At 41.0% G+C, this 19,621-nt stretch overlaps 1 protein-coding gene across 4 annotated transcripts in view; it reads left to right on the plus strand.

The window, feature by feature from the left end:
* Nucleotides 1–19,621, plus strand: part of cadm1a (cell adhesion molecule 1a) — a 331,329-nt gene that overhangs the window by 304,681 nt on the left and 7,027 nt on the right. For 2 of the 4 annotated variants that reach the window (XM_069145843.1, XM_069145845.1), the window contains one exon: nt 3,742–3,774. The exons of the other annotated variants lie outside the window; for them this stretch is intronic. In XM_069145843.1, coding sequence (XP_069001944.1) covers nt 3,742–3,774 — 33 coding nt within the window. The remainder of the gene's footprint in view (nt 1–3,741; nt 3,775–19,621) is intronic. 4 annotated transcript variants of the gene reach the window in all.

Consider the following 19,621-nt stretch of genomic DNA (forward strand, 5'->3'; position numbering starts at 1 on the left):
AAGCAGCACCGTTTAACTTCATGGCGAGATCATGAGACCGGATCATAGACTGTACAGCAGTTGTACATATTGTTCAAAGCTTCAGCGAGCTACTCAGAAACGGCAGGTTGTGGACCTCTGGCTTAGATCCAAGCGGCAACCAACAGTGACGACACCCGTATGTTTGTGAACGTTGTGAAGCCTCCAGTTCAGATTCTGTCCGTCACCATCTTGTTAGTTCGGAGCGTTTGGAGCAGGAAGTGACCATATTTGGACGAGCTGAGCAGATGATCTGACTGATCTGATTGGAAACCTGACGATACTACGTCCCGCCCACCGATAGCTGTAACCTGACTGCACTACAGGCCTGTCAATCAAACACCCCCCCCCCCCCCACTCCCCCCAAAAAAAGGTCTTTTTGAAGCTTATTTCCTAATTAGTCTATGGAGCCAGAGGCTTTTGGTGGTATTTACTCGGGGGGGTATTGCTGGAAGCTCCGCCCACTTTTATATACAGTCTGTGGCTGGAACATTAGGCTTCTGTTTGCTGTCTACAACACTCATGTGTCACTGCATGTGTCGACACAAACCGAAGCGCATTTTTATGCTTCCAGTGTATTTTTCTCCATTTTACGCTCCTAACTGCAGTCATTGTGTTTTGAGCTCTGAGGAGCAGCAGACCTCCGCTTTACACTGCGCCTGAACACCTTCTGTGCAGACAAACACACACTGAGCAGCTGTTTCTGCTCACGCTGCGCTCTCTGTGTAGACACACAGTTTGACGTTGGACACTGAATGACTGTCGTCGGGTAGATTAGGTTGATGGACTGTGGAAACACCTGCGACAACGATGGAAACCATTTCTATCCCTGACAAAGTTTCATATGCTTGTTGTTTTCTTTTTTTTTTGCAAATGTCTCAGCCTGTTATTTATAAAGAACATGAAACTGCTGCTCTGAAGGAAACGGGTATCCTTATAAAAAAAAATTTTTTTAAAAACACTTCTAAAAGAAAGATTTGGTCCAACTGGAGCAAGAAAAACACACATAAAACATGTCATGTTAAAGTAGGACATTACTGTGCCGCCTGCTTCTTTGGCCTCTCTCTCCGCAGAGACACCAGAAAGAGGCTGTAAGCCATCAAGACAGAGGCAGATGTTTGTGTAAAGGAGACCGTGGTGCTCGGCTCCAATGTGCAGGGAACAAAGGGCCAGTGCTGCACCTCAGCTCTGCTGCTGCCGCGAGCTCGGGACACGAGGAGGGATTTCACACGGGGAGACTATATCGAGTCCATCGAAGAATTACTGAAGCCTCCGAGGATCCGGCTCTCTCCGAGGTCCTCGAGCAGTAGAGATGTGTCAGTGCTAAATAAAGCCACAGGCCGGTCTTTAGACAAACACTTCTGCAGACTTTATTCTACTCTATTGGGGGATTTTTTTTTTTTTTTTTTTTTTTTATCTTAAGCTTCCTTCTGTGTTGAAAGTAATATTAACAACTGTGGTAACACACGGCTGTCTCATTCTGTACCACAAGGATAATCAAGGCTCAACAGAGTGACGTTTCTTTCCACAGTAATTAGGAGATATAAAAAGAAATACGTGCTGCATATCAATTTGCCCGCTCTGGCTCTGATAACAAACAGGAAGCGGGTTCACCAGCTATCAATAATGTGTGATATTTACAGTTGCATATTAATTGCGGTGACATTCTTTGCAACACAGCTGATAATCGACTGTTTAGTGCACGGCTGCAGCCGCCAGCAGCAAAGGGCAGTTTTCTGTGGGTGATGACAGTTAAACAGTCACTGTGCACGTGTTATAATCACGCTGCAATCCCTGTGTTTATCTCTGTTAATACATGTTTATAATTACCACTGGATTGTAATATAACGATCTAAAGACAGACTGGATAATAAAAGTGTTCGTAGCTTCCAGCTCTGAAAAATGAGACCGATGCAGAAGCTGCAATACCACCGAGTGCCACTAGAGGTCGGCTCCATAGACTCCCATTCAACTTCTCTCGTGAAATTCTAAGTTATCTCGATGTTGTCGAACAAACAAGATGGCGACACTGTCGGTCGGTTCCGTCTGATGTGCTACACACATAAAATCTTCATGTAAAAGACACATTTGAGGGAAACGACTTCATGAAAGACTCACTGTGAATGTTCTGGATGAAAGAGGAGTGAAGGTCGTCCCTGCTTGTGTTACACTGGAGTGTGTCGCTCTGCATCGTAGCTCCAGCGGGTCTGGCTGTGATTTATACCATTTTTGGATCCACCTCATAAAAGCCACCCGATCAGTGCAGCCTGTTGTCAGTTGCCTGGTGATGAACCTCAAATGGAGAGTTACAAATGTGGTTGGATTAGGAACCTGCATAATGAACCTATAAACCATTTAAAATCTGTGAATGCACCGGAGACGACGCAAAATCCTCCACAAATAACTCTTTCTACCAATATTTGCGCAGCTTCTGATCAGATCATGTTGCCGTGGCGCGAATAGAAATGTCAGCGGACAATATTGCTCAGTATCAAAATCCACATCGAATTGAAGATAAATTCCTGTCAGCTTTTACCCGTTCTCTTGACCAGCTGTGCGAAGCAGTCGTGCTGGCACGGCAGATGCTGTGCAACGGGGCAGATGTGACGCGTAACTATGGCGACAACAGAAGTTGCAGGCAGAGTGGGTAAAATCTTCAAACCGAGAGCTTGTCAGTTCGTCTCACGGCATCTGAAACCTACAGACGGCAGAAACAAGTGGGAGGGGGAGGGGGAGGGAGGAGGGGGGAGGGGGGTTGGTGCAGCTGACAATTTGTGTAACATTTATAAAAGAATGCAATCTGACAATCATGTCCGTTGTTCTTTGACATGCAGTGTTTCACATATAAAGGAACATTTAAAAATATAGAAAAGAAATAAAGTGCATAAATTTAAACACAAATGGAGTTCGAATATAAAATGGAGCGAAATGCGTTTTAGTTTAGAGATGTTCAGGAGCAGCTGCTTAAATGCTTTCAAAGTAAAGCGATATGTTTTGAGCTTTGTCTTTAGAAAATGCGAGTTCACGTGTCAGAAAAGTCTTTCAAATTCAAGCGAACGTGTCATCACAGCGTGTTGGTGAATATCTCCCCCATCCAGAGTCTTTTCTCCGACAATGACTTTGATTAAACTTCACTTGACTCGCCGCCATACAAAACAGTCCTTTTGTGATTAGTTGCTAAAATGTTGTCCAACAGTTGCAGCGGCACAATTCTTTCCTCTTGATAGTTTTTTTATTTGTTTTATTTCTTCACACCGAAGCTGCCAGCAGCACGTGATAACAGTCTCTCTTTCGTATCTCCTCCAGCAGTAGCCGCGCTTCCCTTCCCAGCCACACGTCCAGTGTGTGCGGTGGAAAGTGTATTTCTGTGTGTGTGTGTGTGTGTGTGTGTGTGTGTGTGTGTGTGTGTGTGTGTGTGTGTGTGTGTGTGTGTGTGTGAGTGTGTGTGTGTGTGTGTGTGTGTGTGTGTGTGCAGGCTTGTGTTTATCTCTGCGCTGCCTTTGGCTCCCTTTGATTTCCCTTAAGTCGTATGTCTTTTGTCATGTTCTGGTCTTCTGAATGCTTGCTTATGGGTGTCATTTGTTTTCTCCTTCCCCTCGCCCCCCCTTGCCCCCGCTCCCCCTCCCCCCCCGCCTCCTCCCCCATTTCTTCTTTATTTGCATGCTGTTCCTCCTGTTCCACACCTCCCTCCACCACCGCCATGTCCTCTCCCTGTGTGCTCAGACACTGCGCCCAGCACTGAACCTGCAGCTCATGGTTGGTATCTCTACTTTTCTCTCTTTATTTTTTTTAATTTAAGTTAATTTTTTTAAACTTGTGTGTTTATCTCTGCAGCATGCCTTCTTATTGTGTCGGCCTGGAAACGCTAGCTGTGTGCCCGGTGTCACTTATTTATTGATCAAACTGATCTGTAAGAGTAAAACCTAATTTTATTTCTGCTGCTTTTATTCTGTCAGAAATCTGTTTATTTCACTGTGATTGCATGGAGCCGGTTATATCTTGAACGCCTCTTTAAAAAAAAAAAAAAAAAAAAAAAAAAACTCATTCCTCTCACTGCAGAGTGGTTTCACCAACTAACCAATTACAGAGTTCCCCTGAAGGTGCCACGGAGGAATATAACCTACTCTGAGGCCACGGCTGATTGTATCAGCAGCATGAGATGGTTTTTATTTTTGTGTGGAGGCAAAAAATAGACCTCATTTACTTGTTTTCATTTACTCGAATGAAGACGATAGACATCATTTTCTAATTTTGGCCTAATTTGCATCCCTTTTTCATTATTTTGCAGGGCTGCGGTTTCATAATTTGTGTGAACAAATTCATGACAAGCTCTCCGTGATGCATGTGCTCACTTTGCTCCATCAGATCATTTTAAAGTGACTTCACTCACTCGTCATAATGACCAAATTAGTGGGCTGCAGCGCACAAATGAGCAACGGGCCCTTAATAACCCCCCTGTTTGGGGTAATTTAGTTGCGTAATTTTATTTAGGTGTATGCATTTCACAGGTCGGTGAGAGGAACACTGATGAAATTACCACAAACCAAGAGACACACAGAGATGCTCACTTTGCCCGGCGGATGATGTCGTCCTGCCTACTATAAATAGTTTTATTTACACAATTTCTTTGCGTTTGTTTCTTTGAGTTTCTTCACATTGGACAGTCAGATTTAAAAACTAGGGCCAGATGGACTCAGGGCTCGTTGTGAAGTCAAACTTTTTTCTCTTTTCGTGCATCTTGAATTATCTTTTTTCTTTTTTTTTTTTAATTTATCACATATGGCCTGATCATAATCTAATAAATAGAATAGAATAGAGAAAATAAGACCTGGAATTTTTTTTATTTTGTTAATATTTAAGTTTTGAGCATAAAATCCCTTCAACGGCTTCAGTTCGGTCCCATTTAAGGTTTAAAAAAAGTAATAACATTTGAGTAATAATACATTTTATTTATATAGCGCTTTTAAAGAGGCTTTACAGGTTAAAATGATCAAAACAACATAATAAAATTATTAAGCACACAACTCTAGTCGCATATTAAAAGCAGCTAATGAGAGTAATAAACTAATGAACAAATAAGATAATTTTATAATATTATAGTGGATAAAATAAAAAGAACTTTGGCCGCTTTTTCCAGCCTGTCACCAGTTTGACTGTGATTCTCATATATCATTTTGATTTGTTTAAAAGGAGAAGAAAAAAAAAAAGTCTTTCCTTCTCGTAAAATATTTGAAAAGGGCAGAGGAACATGGGCTGAAGGCAGATGAATGGATTTCCACTGTGGAGTGATGGAGACGGGGTTTCATTAATATGCATACATACCGAATGAACATTTGCGGCGGGTTCAGGTGTTGTATCGAATATTTAAATATAATTAACTTATTCTATAATTTATTCCATCTTATGCTGATGTGAAAGCTGCTTTTCCCTGGGAAAAAAAATCAGGCAACTGTTATTTGTAGCAGCTGACAAAGCACAAACTGAAATGCAACAATCAGCCGCAACAAACACACACAAGCAGCTTTCCAACATTTTGAAACATTTATAACCTCAAATTCAGTTTTCTACCTCTAATTAAACTTGCTCATTTTGAAAGCTTAACCTGGTTTTTCTTTTTTCTTTTTTTTAAAGCAGCTGCTTTTTTGGAGCAGGACATTGTGAATTACAATAAGAGCAATCAAGGTCAGCATTTAAATGCAAAGTATTTGTCCTGTTTATATTAGTCTTTTTGCATTTTAATGCTCCAGAGGAGAACCAAACTCTTTTTGTCTCTTTTACTAAATCGCACATTAAATCCTTTAAAATATGCTGTTTTGAAAAATTCAACCTTTGACCCGTTTCATTTTTAAAGATTTCAAACCAATTTAAAACCAATTCCCCTTTTTAACATCTCCCCGTAGCGCTCGTGATAACTGAAGGTTATTTCAGTTGTAAAAAAAAAAAGGCAGGAGAGTCGGAGATGTCAATCATACACAGTCTCCCTGCACACCTACACAGCCCAGATGAGAGGTCCTATCAGCCCGTCACCCATGTGGGTGTCCGGCATGAATCCTCAACACAGACAGAGGCTCAGTAAATAGTGAATCACTCTGTTCTGACGGCGATTTCATGGCTCGATTCAATAGGAAATTGACTCATCAGAGCGAGTGCAGTGAATGGCAATGTGATGATGACAACATCAACAAGGTACATCCCGAGGGTCAGAGAGGAGGTAGAAAGTTAAGGAAGGAAATAGCTGCTGTGAAAATACTTGTATTGCTTCTTAATTTACGTACGAAGGAACACCGAGGCCCGATGCCGGCTGCAAATAACGCTAATAACACATGATTAAAGCTGGTTAATTCAGTCATGTTTAAAAAGAAATGTAATCGTCATTTAAAGAAAAAAAAATTCAATAGTTCACACGACGATCGTTTTCTCTTGTTTTTTTAACGGTGCCTGGTCGTAGTGCGCCACTACCTCCAGAAGGTGGCAGTAATGCACCTAAAAGCTGAAGCTAAAGATTGTTGACATTTGTTGAGCCTGAATTTACAGCGTCAGTTAATATCGAATCGTATTTTTGCTTGAAATGCCCGTCCCTCATTCACAATATAAAATATTATTCACTGCTTTTAACTCTGGGGCTTGAGAGGTACAACTGGTCTCCCACGCATCACCGTGCTGACAGTTTGATTGTGTGTGTGTGTGTGTGTGTGTGTGTGTGTGTGTGTGTGTGTGTGTGAATGGGTGATTTAGAAGCAAATTGTCCAGCACTTTTTTATAAAAGCTCTATTTAAATGCAGCTTTTTGCCCAAATAACACATTGTTAACGTTAGCTGTAGCTGTAGTCAGGGGAACACCTGCTCCCGTCCATAAATATGTTCACATGCAAACCGAACAGCAGGTTACTGTAAGAATAACAGGGAATTACACAACATACATGTCCTGCAGTGTGCCGTTCAGGATGCAGGTGAAATAAAATGTTTGACACATGAAATGAGTCTCACCAATAGGCCGAGTGATATGTTCCTTTACGAGCACGAACGCAGGTATTAAGTATCAAGCTTGAAAGCGACGGGAGGCCGATGTCATTTTCTGTTCTCTGCATGAATCACGGAGGTCGGCGCACAGCACATTTTAAAACGAGTGCACGGACATGTGATATGTGCAGCGCTTCAGACAGACACCTGTGCTTTAATGTGGTAGTCTAACAACAAAGCAAAAAAGATCAATCTAGCACAACTTTTTCAGTTTAATTGAACTGTTTCTCATCTGATAAGCCTTCGAAGTGTCTCGACTGCACCTCACACAGCACGCTCCCAATTTCCAAGTTAGCCGAAACCCTCGTCCACCGGGCTGCAACTTGTGAGTTGAATCGATTCAGAAAGCTATTTAGTTCCCTTCAAGTGCCACGTAGAATTGGAATGAATAATTTGGGTGTCAACACAGTAATCTCCGGTAACCTGACCAAGTTCAAAAATGCTAATTCCTGTCTGTATTTCCAGACCCAGCGTGTGACACTGAGTCAAAGCCTGTTAGGGAAGCATCAGCGCTGACCGCCCGCCTCCCCTATATGCTCTCCGGTGTTGTTGCCATGGCAATGCCCCGCTTTTTTTTCTTCTTTTTTTTCGTGACTAAAAGAGAGAGGAGGCTGAGACACTATTGAGCTCGAAGGCTCTTCCCGAGATTGTCCATTTCCCTCGAAAATAGGCTAGGCACAGGCGAAGAGAGGTGGAGGGCAGGAGGGAACAAATTAAACATGCAGCAGAGAGGAGAAGAAGAGGCTCGGAGATGAGCTGCAGGTGGACTGGAGAAGTGGCGGCTGAAACGTTTTTGTTCCTATAAATTAAGCTTTAGCTCTGATGCAGAAATGAGAGAGAGAGACACAGAAACCGGAAAAACTGCGACATAATGACTGATTTTATTATGCGTGTGGATAAACTCCACTGCACTTCTGGCTCTTCTCGAAAGTTGTTGCAACAATGAAGTCGTTTTCACTGGCGAGACCCTCGCTGAACTCGCTCATGTGAAACGAGAGCTTTAGAAAGAGTTACATAAATGTTGACGAAAGCGATATTGACTCATTTTAAAGGACAGAGACGATCACAATGTCTTTACGAGAGCAAAAACAACAACTCGGGGCTGCAGGTCTGTTGCTACCATTGAGGACACCATCCTTAAAGAAGTCCCTCCAGGAAATCCTGATCTTGTAATAGCAATAATTAGTGCAAATTCCCAATATTTTCCAGAAATTGCTTTTTTCACACGATTTTTCCGCAGAAAATGTGGTCAGCAGAAGCTGAGTTTAAACTATCAACGTCTTCTTTTCAAAGAAAACTGACTTTATTAACAAAAATAACTCCTCATTTACAATCAGAAAGGCTTTGCTCCTGTTTTCTCATCAACAAATAAAAACAGAAGTGACAGAGTTTCCGGGAAATGTGGTCTATTTCTAATTAAATGCTTATTATCAAAGGATGTGATTACATATTACTATATGCTAAAACAATTTTATGCACACTTTAATTTGTAAGAGACTGCACTTTGTTTTTGTGCATCCAGTATGTCTGTGTTGCATTAACATGAATTAAACAGCAACTCAAGCTCTTATTTTGAAAGGCTGATGTAGTCACAGACGGTCTCTTCTGTAAAGCTATGGCGCTTTTTTTGTAACTTTTAGCCCCATGGTTCTCTAAGTTCAATAAATGAATAGAAAAGATTAAAATTAAAATATGTCTGTGATGTGCAGCATGATTATTATCACAGGAAGTGATTACATATTTATTCATTTTTTTCATGTAGTGCTTAAAAAAAAAAAAAAAAAAAAAAAAAAATTCTTTCCTCAAAATCCTACAATTTTACTCAAAGAGTCTGCAAATTACTTCACAATTTTTGAGAAAATTGCCGCAAAATCAAACATTTTTGATTATAACAATCACAAAACAACTGGAGGGACTGTTAAAGGCACATTCTCTTTCATTTTGGCCTTTTTTACCACACAAATTGAGCTAAAAATGTTATTTCTCTGCCAGAAGAGTGCCCATCAACACCCCCACTCAGTAACCAGAGCTTTGCTGTGAGGACTTTTCTGTTTTATCATGTGACGTGGACGAGTTAAAATCAACTCCCTGCAAGTCGTTTCCTTCTAAAAATGTCCAAAAGTGGTCCACAGTTCAGAGGCAGCATTTCTTGCCATTGGATGTTTGAGCCGCGTTTCTTCCTCCTCATCTCCCTTCCTTCTTCTCCTCACTCTTAATGAAAGGGCATGTTGGTGGAAGATGTCAGTTGCCTTATCTGATGGCTAGGCACGCTGACTAATTTCCCATCCGGAGAGGTGAGCACGTCTGGAAAGGACACACCTGCCAACACGGCTGTCAGCAAGCGTGTGAAAATAGTGGGATAATTGAGCCGCGCTCCGAGATCTAATGGTGGAGAGCAATACAGCAGCATAATGGCCACTTTGCTCACAGTGGGATTGTGGCGAGTGAAGCACACAATTTTTCTCTTTAATCCAAGGACTGAGCTGTCACATGTGGATGTCATTAAAGAAACAAGGCGTTCATTAAATGACAAGGACACGATGTGCCAGATTACTATTCTGATGTGCAACAACTGTAGCGTCTTCACACTTTGATCACTGCTGTTTGGGGCAGTCAACTTATTTTAAGAGCAGTTTATTTCTGTTTTGTTTGAGGACTCTGTGTGTTTATGAGTGTGGAAATGATTGGGAGGGACGTGTGTGTGAAAACCTGGCAGAAATCCAGAATAAAATCCTTTTGACTCAAAGGCCGAGTGTTTGAAAGCCTCAGACGACGGCGCACAGGTGATCTTTGGTTGACTGACAAAGGGACAGATGGCTCTGCCAGGATCAGTGACCGCATGACACGCTGGAGGGTGAAAGGGACAGTGTGTCAGGTTTTTGACTGTAACAGCTGAATGCGTGCAGAGGAATTTGTTGGTGTGATTAGGATGAGGAGTTTCAGGAATTAGGATTGTTCTCAGAGTCAAATCTCCAATCTGAACAGAGATTATAATGAAATCAGTGCAACCTAGTCCCAACAGAGTGATGAAGTCGGACACTCTCTGGTGTCAGATGAACATCTATATATTTGTTTGGACGTTAAAAGTTCATATCTTGTCCTGTTTTTGTTTTAAAGTCGCAGTCGTTTGTTATTCTGCAAACAGGAACTATTCGTGGTGCTGATGAGCCCAAATGTAAAGAAATTAATGGTAGAAATCTGGTGCAGGTGAGGCGCTTTTGTATTATTGTCCATTTATAAACACATTTTATGACAGAGTATGAGAGCCCCAGTAAAGAAAAAAAATAAGAGGAGGAGGATTTAAAAACAAATTTTGCTTAAATTTTATTCAAGAAATTTGAATTAAAGTCAAAGAGAAGAAAGCATGTTGCGGTGATGCCTGCACCTCAGACGCAGCGCTCGTCTGACCTCCACACCTTCAGGATCAAACAACTTGATCAGTTGTCTAATTGTATCTTTTGATACGACACGTCCTCTTTGTACTATGTGCAGGTGTAACCATGGATACCTTTACATCTGTCCATTTCCAGCTATTTCGGTCTGCACGAATGCGTCCACTTCCCCCGAGTTTATGTGGTTTCTTCCTTTGAACAGATCATATTTTCAGCACAATGTCTTCAAAGTCCTGAAACTTAGTAATGAACTGCGTTTATGAGCTGAGAGACATCATGTCCTTGTTACTAAAATTGATTCTGAAGTACAATTGGATGAGTTAATCTACTCAAAGCATCGTGTATCACGTGTGCGAAGCAAGTAGGTTGGATTATTCTAATCTTGATATGGAATTTGATTTTTTTTTTTTTTATGTAATTTCACATGATTCATTTTGAGTTTGGTCTCGAAATGTTGACTTTATTCTCAAAATTTCCCAAAAAAGAATCCTCCTTTTATTTTCGTTTTCTTTCCTGTAGGCCTAATATACTCAATGGTAAAATCATGATGACAAATATTGTAAAGAAAAAGATTATATCTGAAGGTGTCCGAAATCTCCATTCAGAAAATGAATGAATTACAGTTATATAAAACTTCATCTTCTGATAAAGATGTCTGAAAAAATATACAGTAATTATACATGTAAATGAAAATGTATTATTATTTATTAATTCTGAAAATAATATCGAAGCCACCTTTGGCTCTCTCCTTGAATGAAGCACATATGCTGCATTAATTGGTTTCAGACTCACAACTGAGTGTGACAGGTGACAAACAGGGGTCCCACACACACACACACACACACACACACACACACACACAAACAAACAAACAAACAAACAAAACCTATTTCTCCTCTCATAATTCAACTTCTGCCAAAGGTTAAGTGAACCTTTAAGGTTCTGTCTGGCTCTCTCTGATGAAATAAACAGCCAAGTGCTGAAATAGATAGTAAAGTTTAATTTGTGGGGATTTTCCTCTTCACCGGTGACACACAAAAGATGTCAGCGAAACGTGAAATAGCCACGCTTCAGGCTGTCTCGGCGTGAAAGTTACACGCTTTGAAAAATGTGAAACCTACACGAGCCTAAATGCGATGCGACCTGGAATCATGTGACCAAGAGGAGGCAGGACGGGTGGCTTGGTAGCATTAGTCATAGATGACGTTTGAATCCAGGAGGTGATAGTGTTTTTCTTGAGTTGTTTTTGTTTTCAAACCTAAACCACATGTTTTAGCTCAAAGTTTCATTTTCCTGTAAATCAGGAAAACGTGTAACTTTCACGCCTAGACAGCCCAAAGTGTGGCTATCTCACGTTTTGCTGTAATAGACCAGCGTGTCTGTTTCACGCTTTGCCATGATACTGGGTTGACTAAATTGACTACATATATACTTAATATACTGTATATATATTAGTCCTTCTTCCACTCAAATATTGTGCTCCAAGCTGAAAAAACTGACAAATGAAAATGCTGCAATATGTCCTTACATTGGAAGATAAAAAGGTCCAATCCTCTTTGCGCTGTGTATTTCGTTCTCTTTGATTACTTGCTTTCAGAGGAAACTGCTCACATTAGGCCACCAGATGCACCCAAAGCAGCAAATTTATTTCACACTAATCCAAACTGTCAATCATCCCCGTGTGTCGCTGAGCTCTGCTACCTGCTGACGTGAAAACACCTGCAGCATCAGAGCAGCTTCATACCAACTGCTCTCACATTATCTCTCATGAGCTCTTTATGAACAGTTCAAGCATTTTACCTGCAGTAAATGTACAAAGTGTAATAAATATAGCAATGAATGTCTGTGTTAATTGATCAAATATTACCTTTATGTAATGTGTTAGCAATCCGCCCTGGATTCGTACTCAAATGCACTTCCAGAGATCAATATGACATCGTGTTTGCATTGTTTTTCTGTAAATACTAATATTTACACGTTAACATTAAACAAGTGAAAGCGTCGTGCTCGCAGCTCTTGCAGGCTGTTTTTAGACACAGCAGCGCATGAGCTAAACGCTAATGTTCAGTACTGACATGCTGATGTTGTAAGCAGGTGTCGTGTTTATTGTAATGTTAGTGTAGGGTTTTAGCATGCTAAGGACAAAGTACATCTGAGGATGGTGGGAATGACATTGCAGGATTTTAGCTTCTTTTTTTTAATTGGAAAAGTTAAAGGAAAAGTACCAAATGTTTTATAGTTGATCACATGGCGATCCTGAATGTTTTATGACAATCTATCAAAAGAGAAAAATTGTCTCAAAACCCCAAATGTCAGCATCATAGTGGAGCCAGAGGAAAAGTTCAAGATTACCAAACCCATTAGGATTCATTGTTTGTTCATAAATTTCTGCACGTAATTTCATGGCGAACCCTCCAATAGTTCTTATCTGACACACCGGCCGATTGTTATCTAACTGATTCGATTACCTTCTTTAAAGTATCTGTAACTTAGCCGATCGCTCGCGAAGCCAAAAGTCGAACACAGATGTTTTCTGCCGTCTCCATCTGTCATGTGATAATCACCTTCATATCACGAAGCAGCCCCCGGAGAGTATCTCTGATTGCCTCTTTTTAACCTGAGAAGCATCATGTAGGTTGGAGAAGTTTGCAATCTTTGCCTGTTTAATATGCATATAGACACTTAATCACACAGCGTACAGAATTTGAATAACAAGCACACTTATTATCCGCAGCTTTGCCTTCAAAGGCCCGTCGTTAGATGCCGTTATCCAAAAACCAGATCCAGCAACAGGTTGCGTGTTAATGTCAAGTGAATTCGTTTTTTGCAATGCTACCCTTTCTTGAATTTTAGTGTGAAATGTCCCTTTACATGTCACCGCACAGCACAAGCAGAGCAGCGGGCAGCTGCATTGCTCATTAAAGATAAAGCGTCTCCACAATATGCCTCAATTAGCACACAGTTTGTTGTCTTGGGTCGATACACTTTTTAATGGTAAAATATGTCTCCGATATCGCGCCGCTTGTTCATCTGTTATTTCACATTACTCGTGGGGTTTTGAATTACATTGCATTCATTTCTTCTATTATAATTTCCCTCATTTGGTTTAAGCTCCTAGCAGGCAGAGAAAACAGGTGGTGAGCTTGAATTGTGCTACAAAATAAGATCCCAAGGCATTTGACCTGCATGTTCCTTGTTTTTGAATGCTTTTATGGCAATTTGCATGTAGGCATCGTGTTGCCATGACAGCGACTATGTCTTGCAATTTTGCTATCTGAGACAGTTGGACTGCTTTTGTTTTTGTCTGGCCTGGGCGGCGCTGACCTGCGCAGGGGGAGGAAAATGTTGAATTCTGACCAGACAATGTAGGGAGACACCTTCGTTCAGGGGGGGTTGAATATGGGTTACATGCTAAAATGTATAAAATAAAAATCAGATGTGAGAGGAAATTGAAAGGGATTATTAATCGCTTGTGTAGAGCGCCGTCCTCCGTCCCTCCCTTTCTAATTTAAACTGGGAGCTGCAGCCCCTCAGGGTCTTTCTGAGACTTTGGTCACTCTCTTGTGGCATTATTTTCTGCTCTTGTTTTCTTTCTTTATATGTGGCTCTCATTGTGGGAGTTGTCGAAACAAAGCTGGACTATTTTCCCCAATTTAATTCTAACATGCATCAAACAGGGATTTGTCACTGCACTGATATTCGACTTAAAAAAAATAAATATCCCGAAACAGTATTTTGTCTCTAAAATTGATGCATCGTCAAAGGCTTCGCTCCCCTTTTAGCAGCAGCGATATAATATCTGGCTATAACGTGAGCCGTATGCAGCAGATTTTCTTCCTCTTCCTCCCCAACACCATCCATGCATGTAAGCTGGTCTGAAATTCCTTTGAGGTGAGGCTTGGATTAGAGGCCGACACCATGCACTCGCTAAAGGATTTTATTATCACTGCAGGTTTTTTGTAAGCGGCGCTGCACCTCGCCGAGATTGTGCCACAACATTGCTCCTCAAAGGCGGCCGGGATAGCATGACGAAGCGGGCATTTAGGGGCCACGATAACAAAAGGAAATATTCTGCTCTACATCCGTCTTTACATAACGGCAGAAGTCTTTTTTTTTTTTTTTTTGACTCTTGGTTAAATTAACTCTCAGAACCTTACAGGCGATTTGCAGGATAATTTCACTGCCGTCAATTTGAAGCTCATATCTTGGTCATTATAGAGGCTAACCATTCATGTTATATCTTGTTTTTTTCAGGACAGTGTAGGCGATCCAAATATTTCATCATTTCATTTAAAAATACTCAAGATTTTTTAATTAACCTTTACATCAAGGATCAATCAAAAGATCTTGCGCACACTTTAAGTACTTTTTAGTCACCTTAACTGAACCAGATTTAAGGTGACACACCAGAAAATGCTCCTCTTGTTTAAGAGGACTTGTTACTGCCTGCGCGCTGCAAACTAAAGAACTCGAGTGGAAAAAGCTTGAGGAGGCGACGAATAATCACAACTGCCCTTAAATGTGTTGATTTATGGAAATAAGAGTGTTAGAGTTATAAGCTATGAGCTGGGTTCGTGTAAACAGCTCATCCTCGAGTACGACCTTGACCACAGGAATGTACGACGGCCTGTTTACTGCATGTATGTAAATGTGGCCATTGTCCCGGCTTCTTTTCCAGGATTAGTCCCTCGTTTCCTTGGCACGCCTCCTTCACCCTGGGCTGCGTCTGCTGTGTACACAGATCCACACAAAGCCCCCGATGTCATTTCACTGATACTGTTCTGTCTCAACACCAGGATACACCGAGGCTGCTCTGTTGTTATTACCAATACGCCAGGAGGAGAGGAGACACAGGGCTCGACTTCAGGAGTCCATTTATTTCTTCTTTTATATATATATATATATATATATATATATATATATATAAATATTACTGTGACCTTGACAGGATGTTTTTCTTCAGATCACTAGCGCCTGTTTTATGTTATTTGTCTCCTGCTTGTTTGATGTTAAGTAATGTCACGGCATTTCCTTTATATTTAACATATCATTTATTTTGACCTTATCTGGTTCAAAGTGAGACGATTACATTTGTTGTAATTCAGCAGGAGGCTCGTACACAAACCGTCGGCCACCTTTTTTTTTTACAGCTACGAGCATAAATCCTCTGGGATTTTTTTTTTGGGGTTCCAGGCGTTGTTGAAATGACCGAGGCTGGAGGCAGCTCAGTGACAGCAGGGTGGGAGGAGAGTGTTGGCGGAGGTGTGGATGGAGGAGGGGGGGGGGTTGATAATCACGCATGAGAGAAGAAAGGGCAGTCTGGAGGATGGAGAGAAGCTCCACTGGGCTGCTTTTTTTTTTTTTCTCTTTCCAAACATTGTCCCCATTAACAGGACTGATGTGCATCTCTGGAACAAACTCATTTGGCCTTGGGAGCCGCAGAGAGTCCTCAATGTGTTGGGATAAGTCACTCCAGAGACCACTAAAAGCCATTATTAGGAGGTGTTTATTGAGCCGGCCGCGGCCTAGATACAGCTTAATATCCTGAGAACAGTTATAGCCCATAATTATATTACGTTTTGGATGAAGACCGGCCGTGATTAGATGAATGATGAATGGCGCCATCAGATAAAGAAAGGGGGCGAGGTTTCTCAGGAGATAAAGCACTGTTGGCTTTTTTTTTTTTTTGTAAGGAGTTGGAGCGTTTGCTTTCCCCCTCTTGACCCAGATAATGGAGCGTAATACCGGGACAAAGGTTTACATTATGAGGAATAACAGTAAAATACAAAAAAGGAATATCAGCTTTCCTTTGTCGGATTTCATTCTCTTATGCGCAACATATTCAATCTCCTTTTCAACATCTCTTTCTATTTTAAAAGTAGGAAAAGAGGTTTGTGAGTTCAAATTGGTGATATTGTCAGTCGTCAACGGACTCAATATATCTGCTAATTACAGCTGCCGAAGGAAATGAAAGAATTACAAACGATATTAATTTCTAATTAAAGTGACATTTAACCGTCGTCTTTGCTTTGTCTTATTTAATAACAGCAAAATGATGTTGGAGTTTCCGTCCTGGTGTGACTGCGTGGTTATATACGCCACTTTGGCTGCTTTTTGTGGAAATAATGTGCGTCATAAGTAAAAGTGAGAACGTTCACTCACTTGTCTGTTGACTTTTGGGATGCGATTGGAAGTTTCTTTGTGTTTTTGGTTGCAGAACCAGAAACCAGAGTCACATTTGGCTCGTTTGGCTTCACTCCAGCCGTTCGTGTCGTGACGCGTCGACGTGCATCGATGACACGCGCCTCACCCTGTGTGGGTTTTACCCAGAAAACAGCACACCGCCAGCGGGTGTCGGCCTTTAGATGTCTCCGCCGTACAAAGCGGAGCTGTACTTTTTTTTTCTCTGGTGCTGGCTTAACTTTTATGGATTTTGCTTTTAGCATCTTCTATTCTCCAGTGATCGTGGCAGCAGTATTCCCAGAGATCCGTCGCCAGTCAAACAGCGGTGGTGATAATGTGACGGGGTTTTTGTCTTTCCGTTGGAGATGTTCTTTCTCTGAGATGTGCTGCCAAAATCTCCTCAACTTATGTGAGAAGGATGACAATTTTCTTGTATTATTGCACAGAGGGTGCACAGGCTCAGTGGTTGTATTACTGAGTGTTTTTGAGTTTTATTTTTGCTCTTCTCTCTACACATAACTAATGAATTTCTATTAGTTTCCATTATCTTTAATTAAAAAGCGGTTGCATAATGATGTTGTTTGTGTACCATCTATTCTTGCGATGCATTATAATCACTCCATTCATGGTTATAAATTCAATTTCTTGCCTTGATGTTAATGAGGACCCGCAATAGTTTCATACATAAAGTAAAATTGGTAATGATCCACAGAGTCATCAGGCTTTCTGAGTTTGTGGAGGACTTTAATAAAAATATGATATGGGTTCAATTACAGACGTGTGGGGTCCATTACTTTTGGCTTTCGGCTGATACCAAGGAGTAAAAGTCAGGATATCTCTGCTGCATCGATTTAGACCGTTGTATTTTTAGATCTGTCTCTTGCAAGACCTCCAACTCCAACACTGACTTGCTGGAGTACCCTTTGAACATCACTGAATAACTGGTTGAGCTCCTGTTGCAGTGTTTTCTTTATTAGTTTTTTTCAATTCCCTGTAACACAACACAAAAGTAATGAGGCCTTTTAAAATGAGAAACACACTTCAGAAATAGTGATCAGGCCGTTAAAACCAAACGTGTCTCTCAAATGAAAAGTTAGAAAAGTCTACAAAGTGTTTTTATTTATTCCATTTTCAACGTCATTTGACCCCGTAGCTACTTTCTTATTTTCCTCTGTGTTTTTAATACTGCTGCTGTCTTGTTTTTTGTAAAAATTAAACCCCTTTTCTTTTCTTTTTTGGACGTCTTGGTACATTTTGGGCTGAAGACACTCTGTATGTAAGCGGTGCAGCGGCGCCACCCGAGAGGCAAAAGATTTAACTGACATTTTTAAACAGGTTCAATGAATAGGTTCATTGGAACTTTAATTACATTCACTCTTTAACCGAGAGTGTTGTTGACAATGGAAGTGGATCTTGACAAGCCAATGTGCTCTTATGACACCCCACCCACATAGCGCCGCCGTCTTCCCTGATTGCCCCTCTATCTACAGGCAGTATGGGCGCACCAGTGAAATCACTAATGCTTAATTAGCTGATTAGAAGATCCAATTAGGAGATCTCCTCCCGTCTCAAATCAAGCCTCTGTCAACATGTCCTATGAATAGGAGATACTCCGCGCTCCCACATACGGCGGACGTCTCTTCTGACCACTCTTGATTGACTGTTGCATGCTTTGTTTAGGCCCGTGGACACCTTTAAGCCCATCATTCATATTTTAAGGAACATTTCAAAGTGAGCGAGCGCCGAGATAAGGCCAGACAGCCGTGATGTAACATGAAAGCAAACATCTTTTGATTGGTTTTCTCTTTAGTTTCGGCTAAATATGGAGACTAACGATTAAAGATAAATATAGTAACATGAGTAGAAAGTAAATCTTCTTGAGTTAATGCTGTTCTATTTATTCTGTTTTGAAATGCCTGTAGAATATAGGCTTCATAACTTCTAGACATAAAATAGTTCTGTGACTGTGAAGTGATAATATGTTTTGCAGATTTAGCTTTTTCTCATGCTGTCCTCATACTCTGCTTCTGCTGCTGTAACACGTCCACCCTGAGATGAATGTGTTTTTGGAAAATGGACTGCAGCGGCAAAGTAAAGCTACATTAAGTGCTTTAATAACCCATTTGATCTCATCAACACGCTGCAACAGCTTCGTGGTGCTGTATTCTGCACGTGTCCTACCTTATATCTGAGGCACTGTTCTCAGATCTGTCCTGAGCGTCCAATATAAAGTACTGGAGCTCACTTTGGACTCCCTAACTTTTCCTGTAAATTCATCATAATGGTAAAAATAGATAAAACAAACTACGACTGCCTAGAATTTTCATCATAAATATCCACTCTGACAACCAAAACCAGTCGTTTATGCTTTCAAACCATCGACTAGAGACCACGTCATTGTACAAAAGTGAATCCAAAATAAGGCAGAAATGGACGCTACCATCTTGAGCTGCTGACGTCATTTGGCTTCCCTTTTGGGGATCTGTCGTGACATCCATCTTTATAAACAGTCTGCAGCAGGGGTCTTCAACCAGAAGCTCACAAACATAATGGTTGAGTGTCTGTGTTGAGTATCAATTTGTTATAGTTCACATAAAAGATGCTTATTCAGCTGGTTTGGGTGGAGCTCAGCTACGTTCTAAAATGTTACTCAACATGAGTACCTCGCAGACACTTTTATTAAATCAAAGTAGCTCAGAAAAAAAAAAGGTTGGAGACCCCTGATCTACAGAATATTAAAAACTGTATTAATTGATTTTTGGCCACTAGGGGGCAGCAAAGGTCCAAAATAAGCTGACTGACATGCAGCCATGTAGATGATCAATGCGATGCCTATATTCTGTTTTCTATTTTTACCATGTGAAAAACAAAAACGTATTTTCGATTATCTACTTTTCTAGCTGCTACACTCGACTGTCTTCACCGGCTCGTTGTTAACTTTGTCTGCAGTTTGATGCAAGTAGCGTTCAGTCATCTTACCACTGCTTGTTTGCCCCGTTGCTGCTGGAA

The sequence above is a fragment of the Embiotoca jacksoni genome, unplaced genomic scaffold (assembly GCF_022577435.1).
Source record: "Embiotoca jacksoni isolate LCO1_2020_lvr unplaced genomic scaffold, fEmbJac1.0.p SCAF_13, whole genome shotgun sequence".
Lineage (NCBI taxonomy): Eukaryota > Metazoa > Chordata > Actinopteri > Embiotocidae > Embiotoca > Embiotoca jacksoni.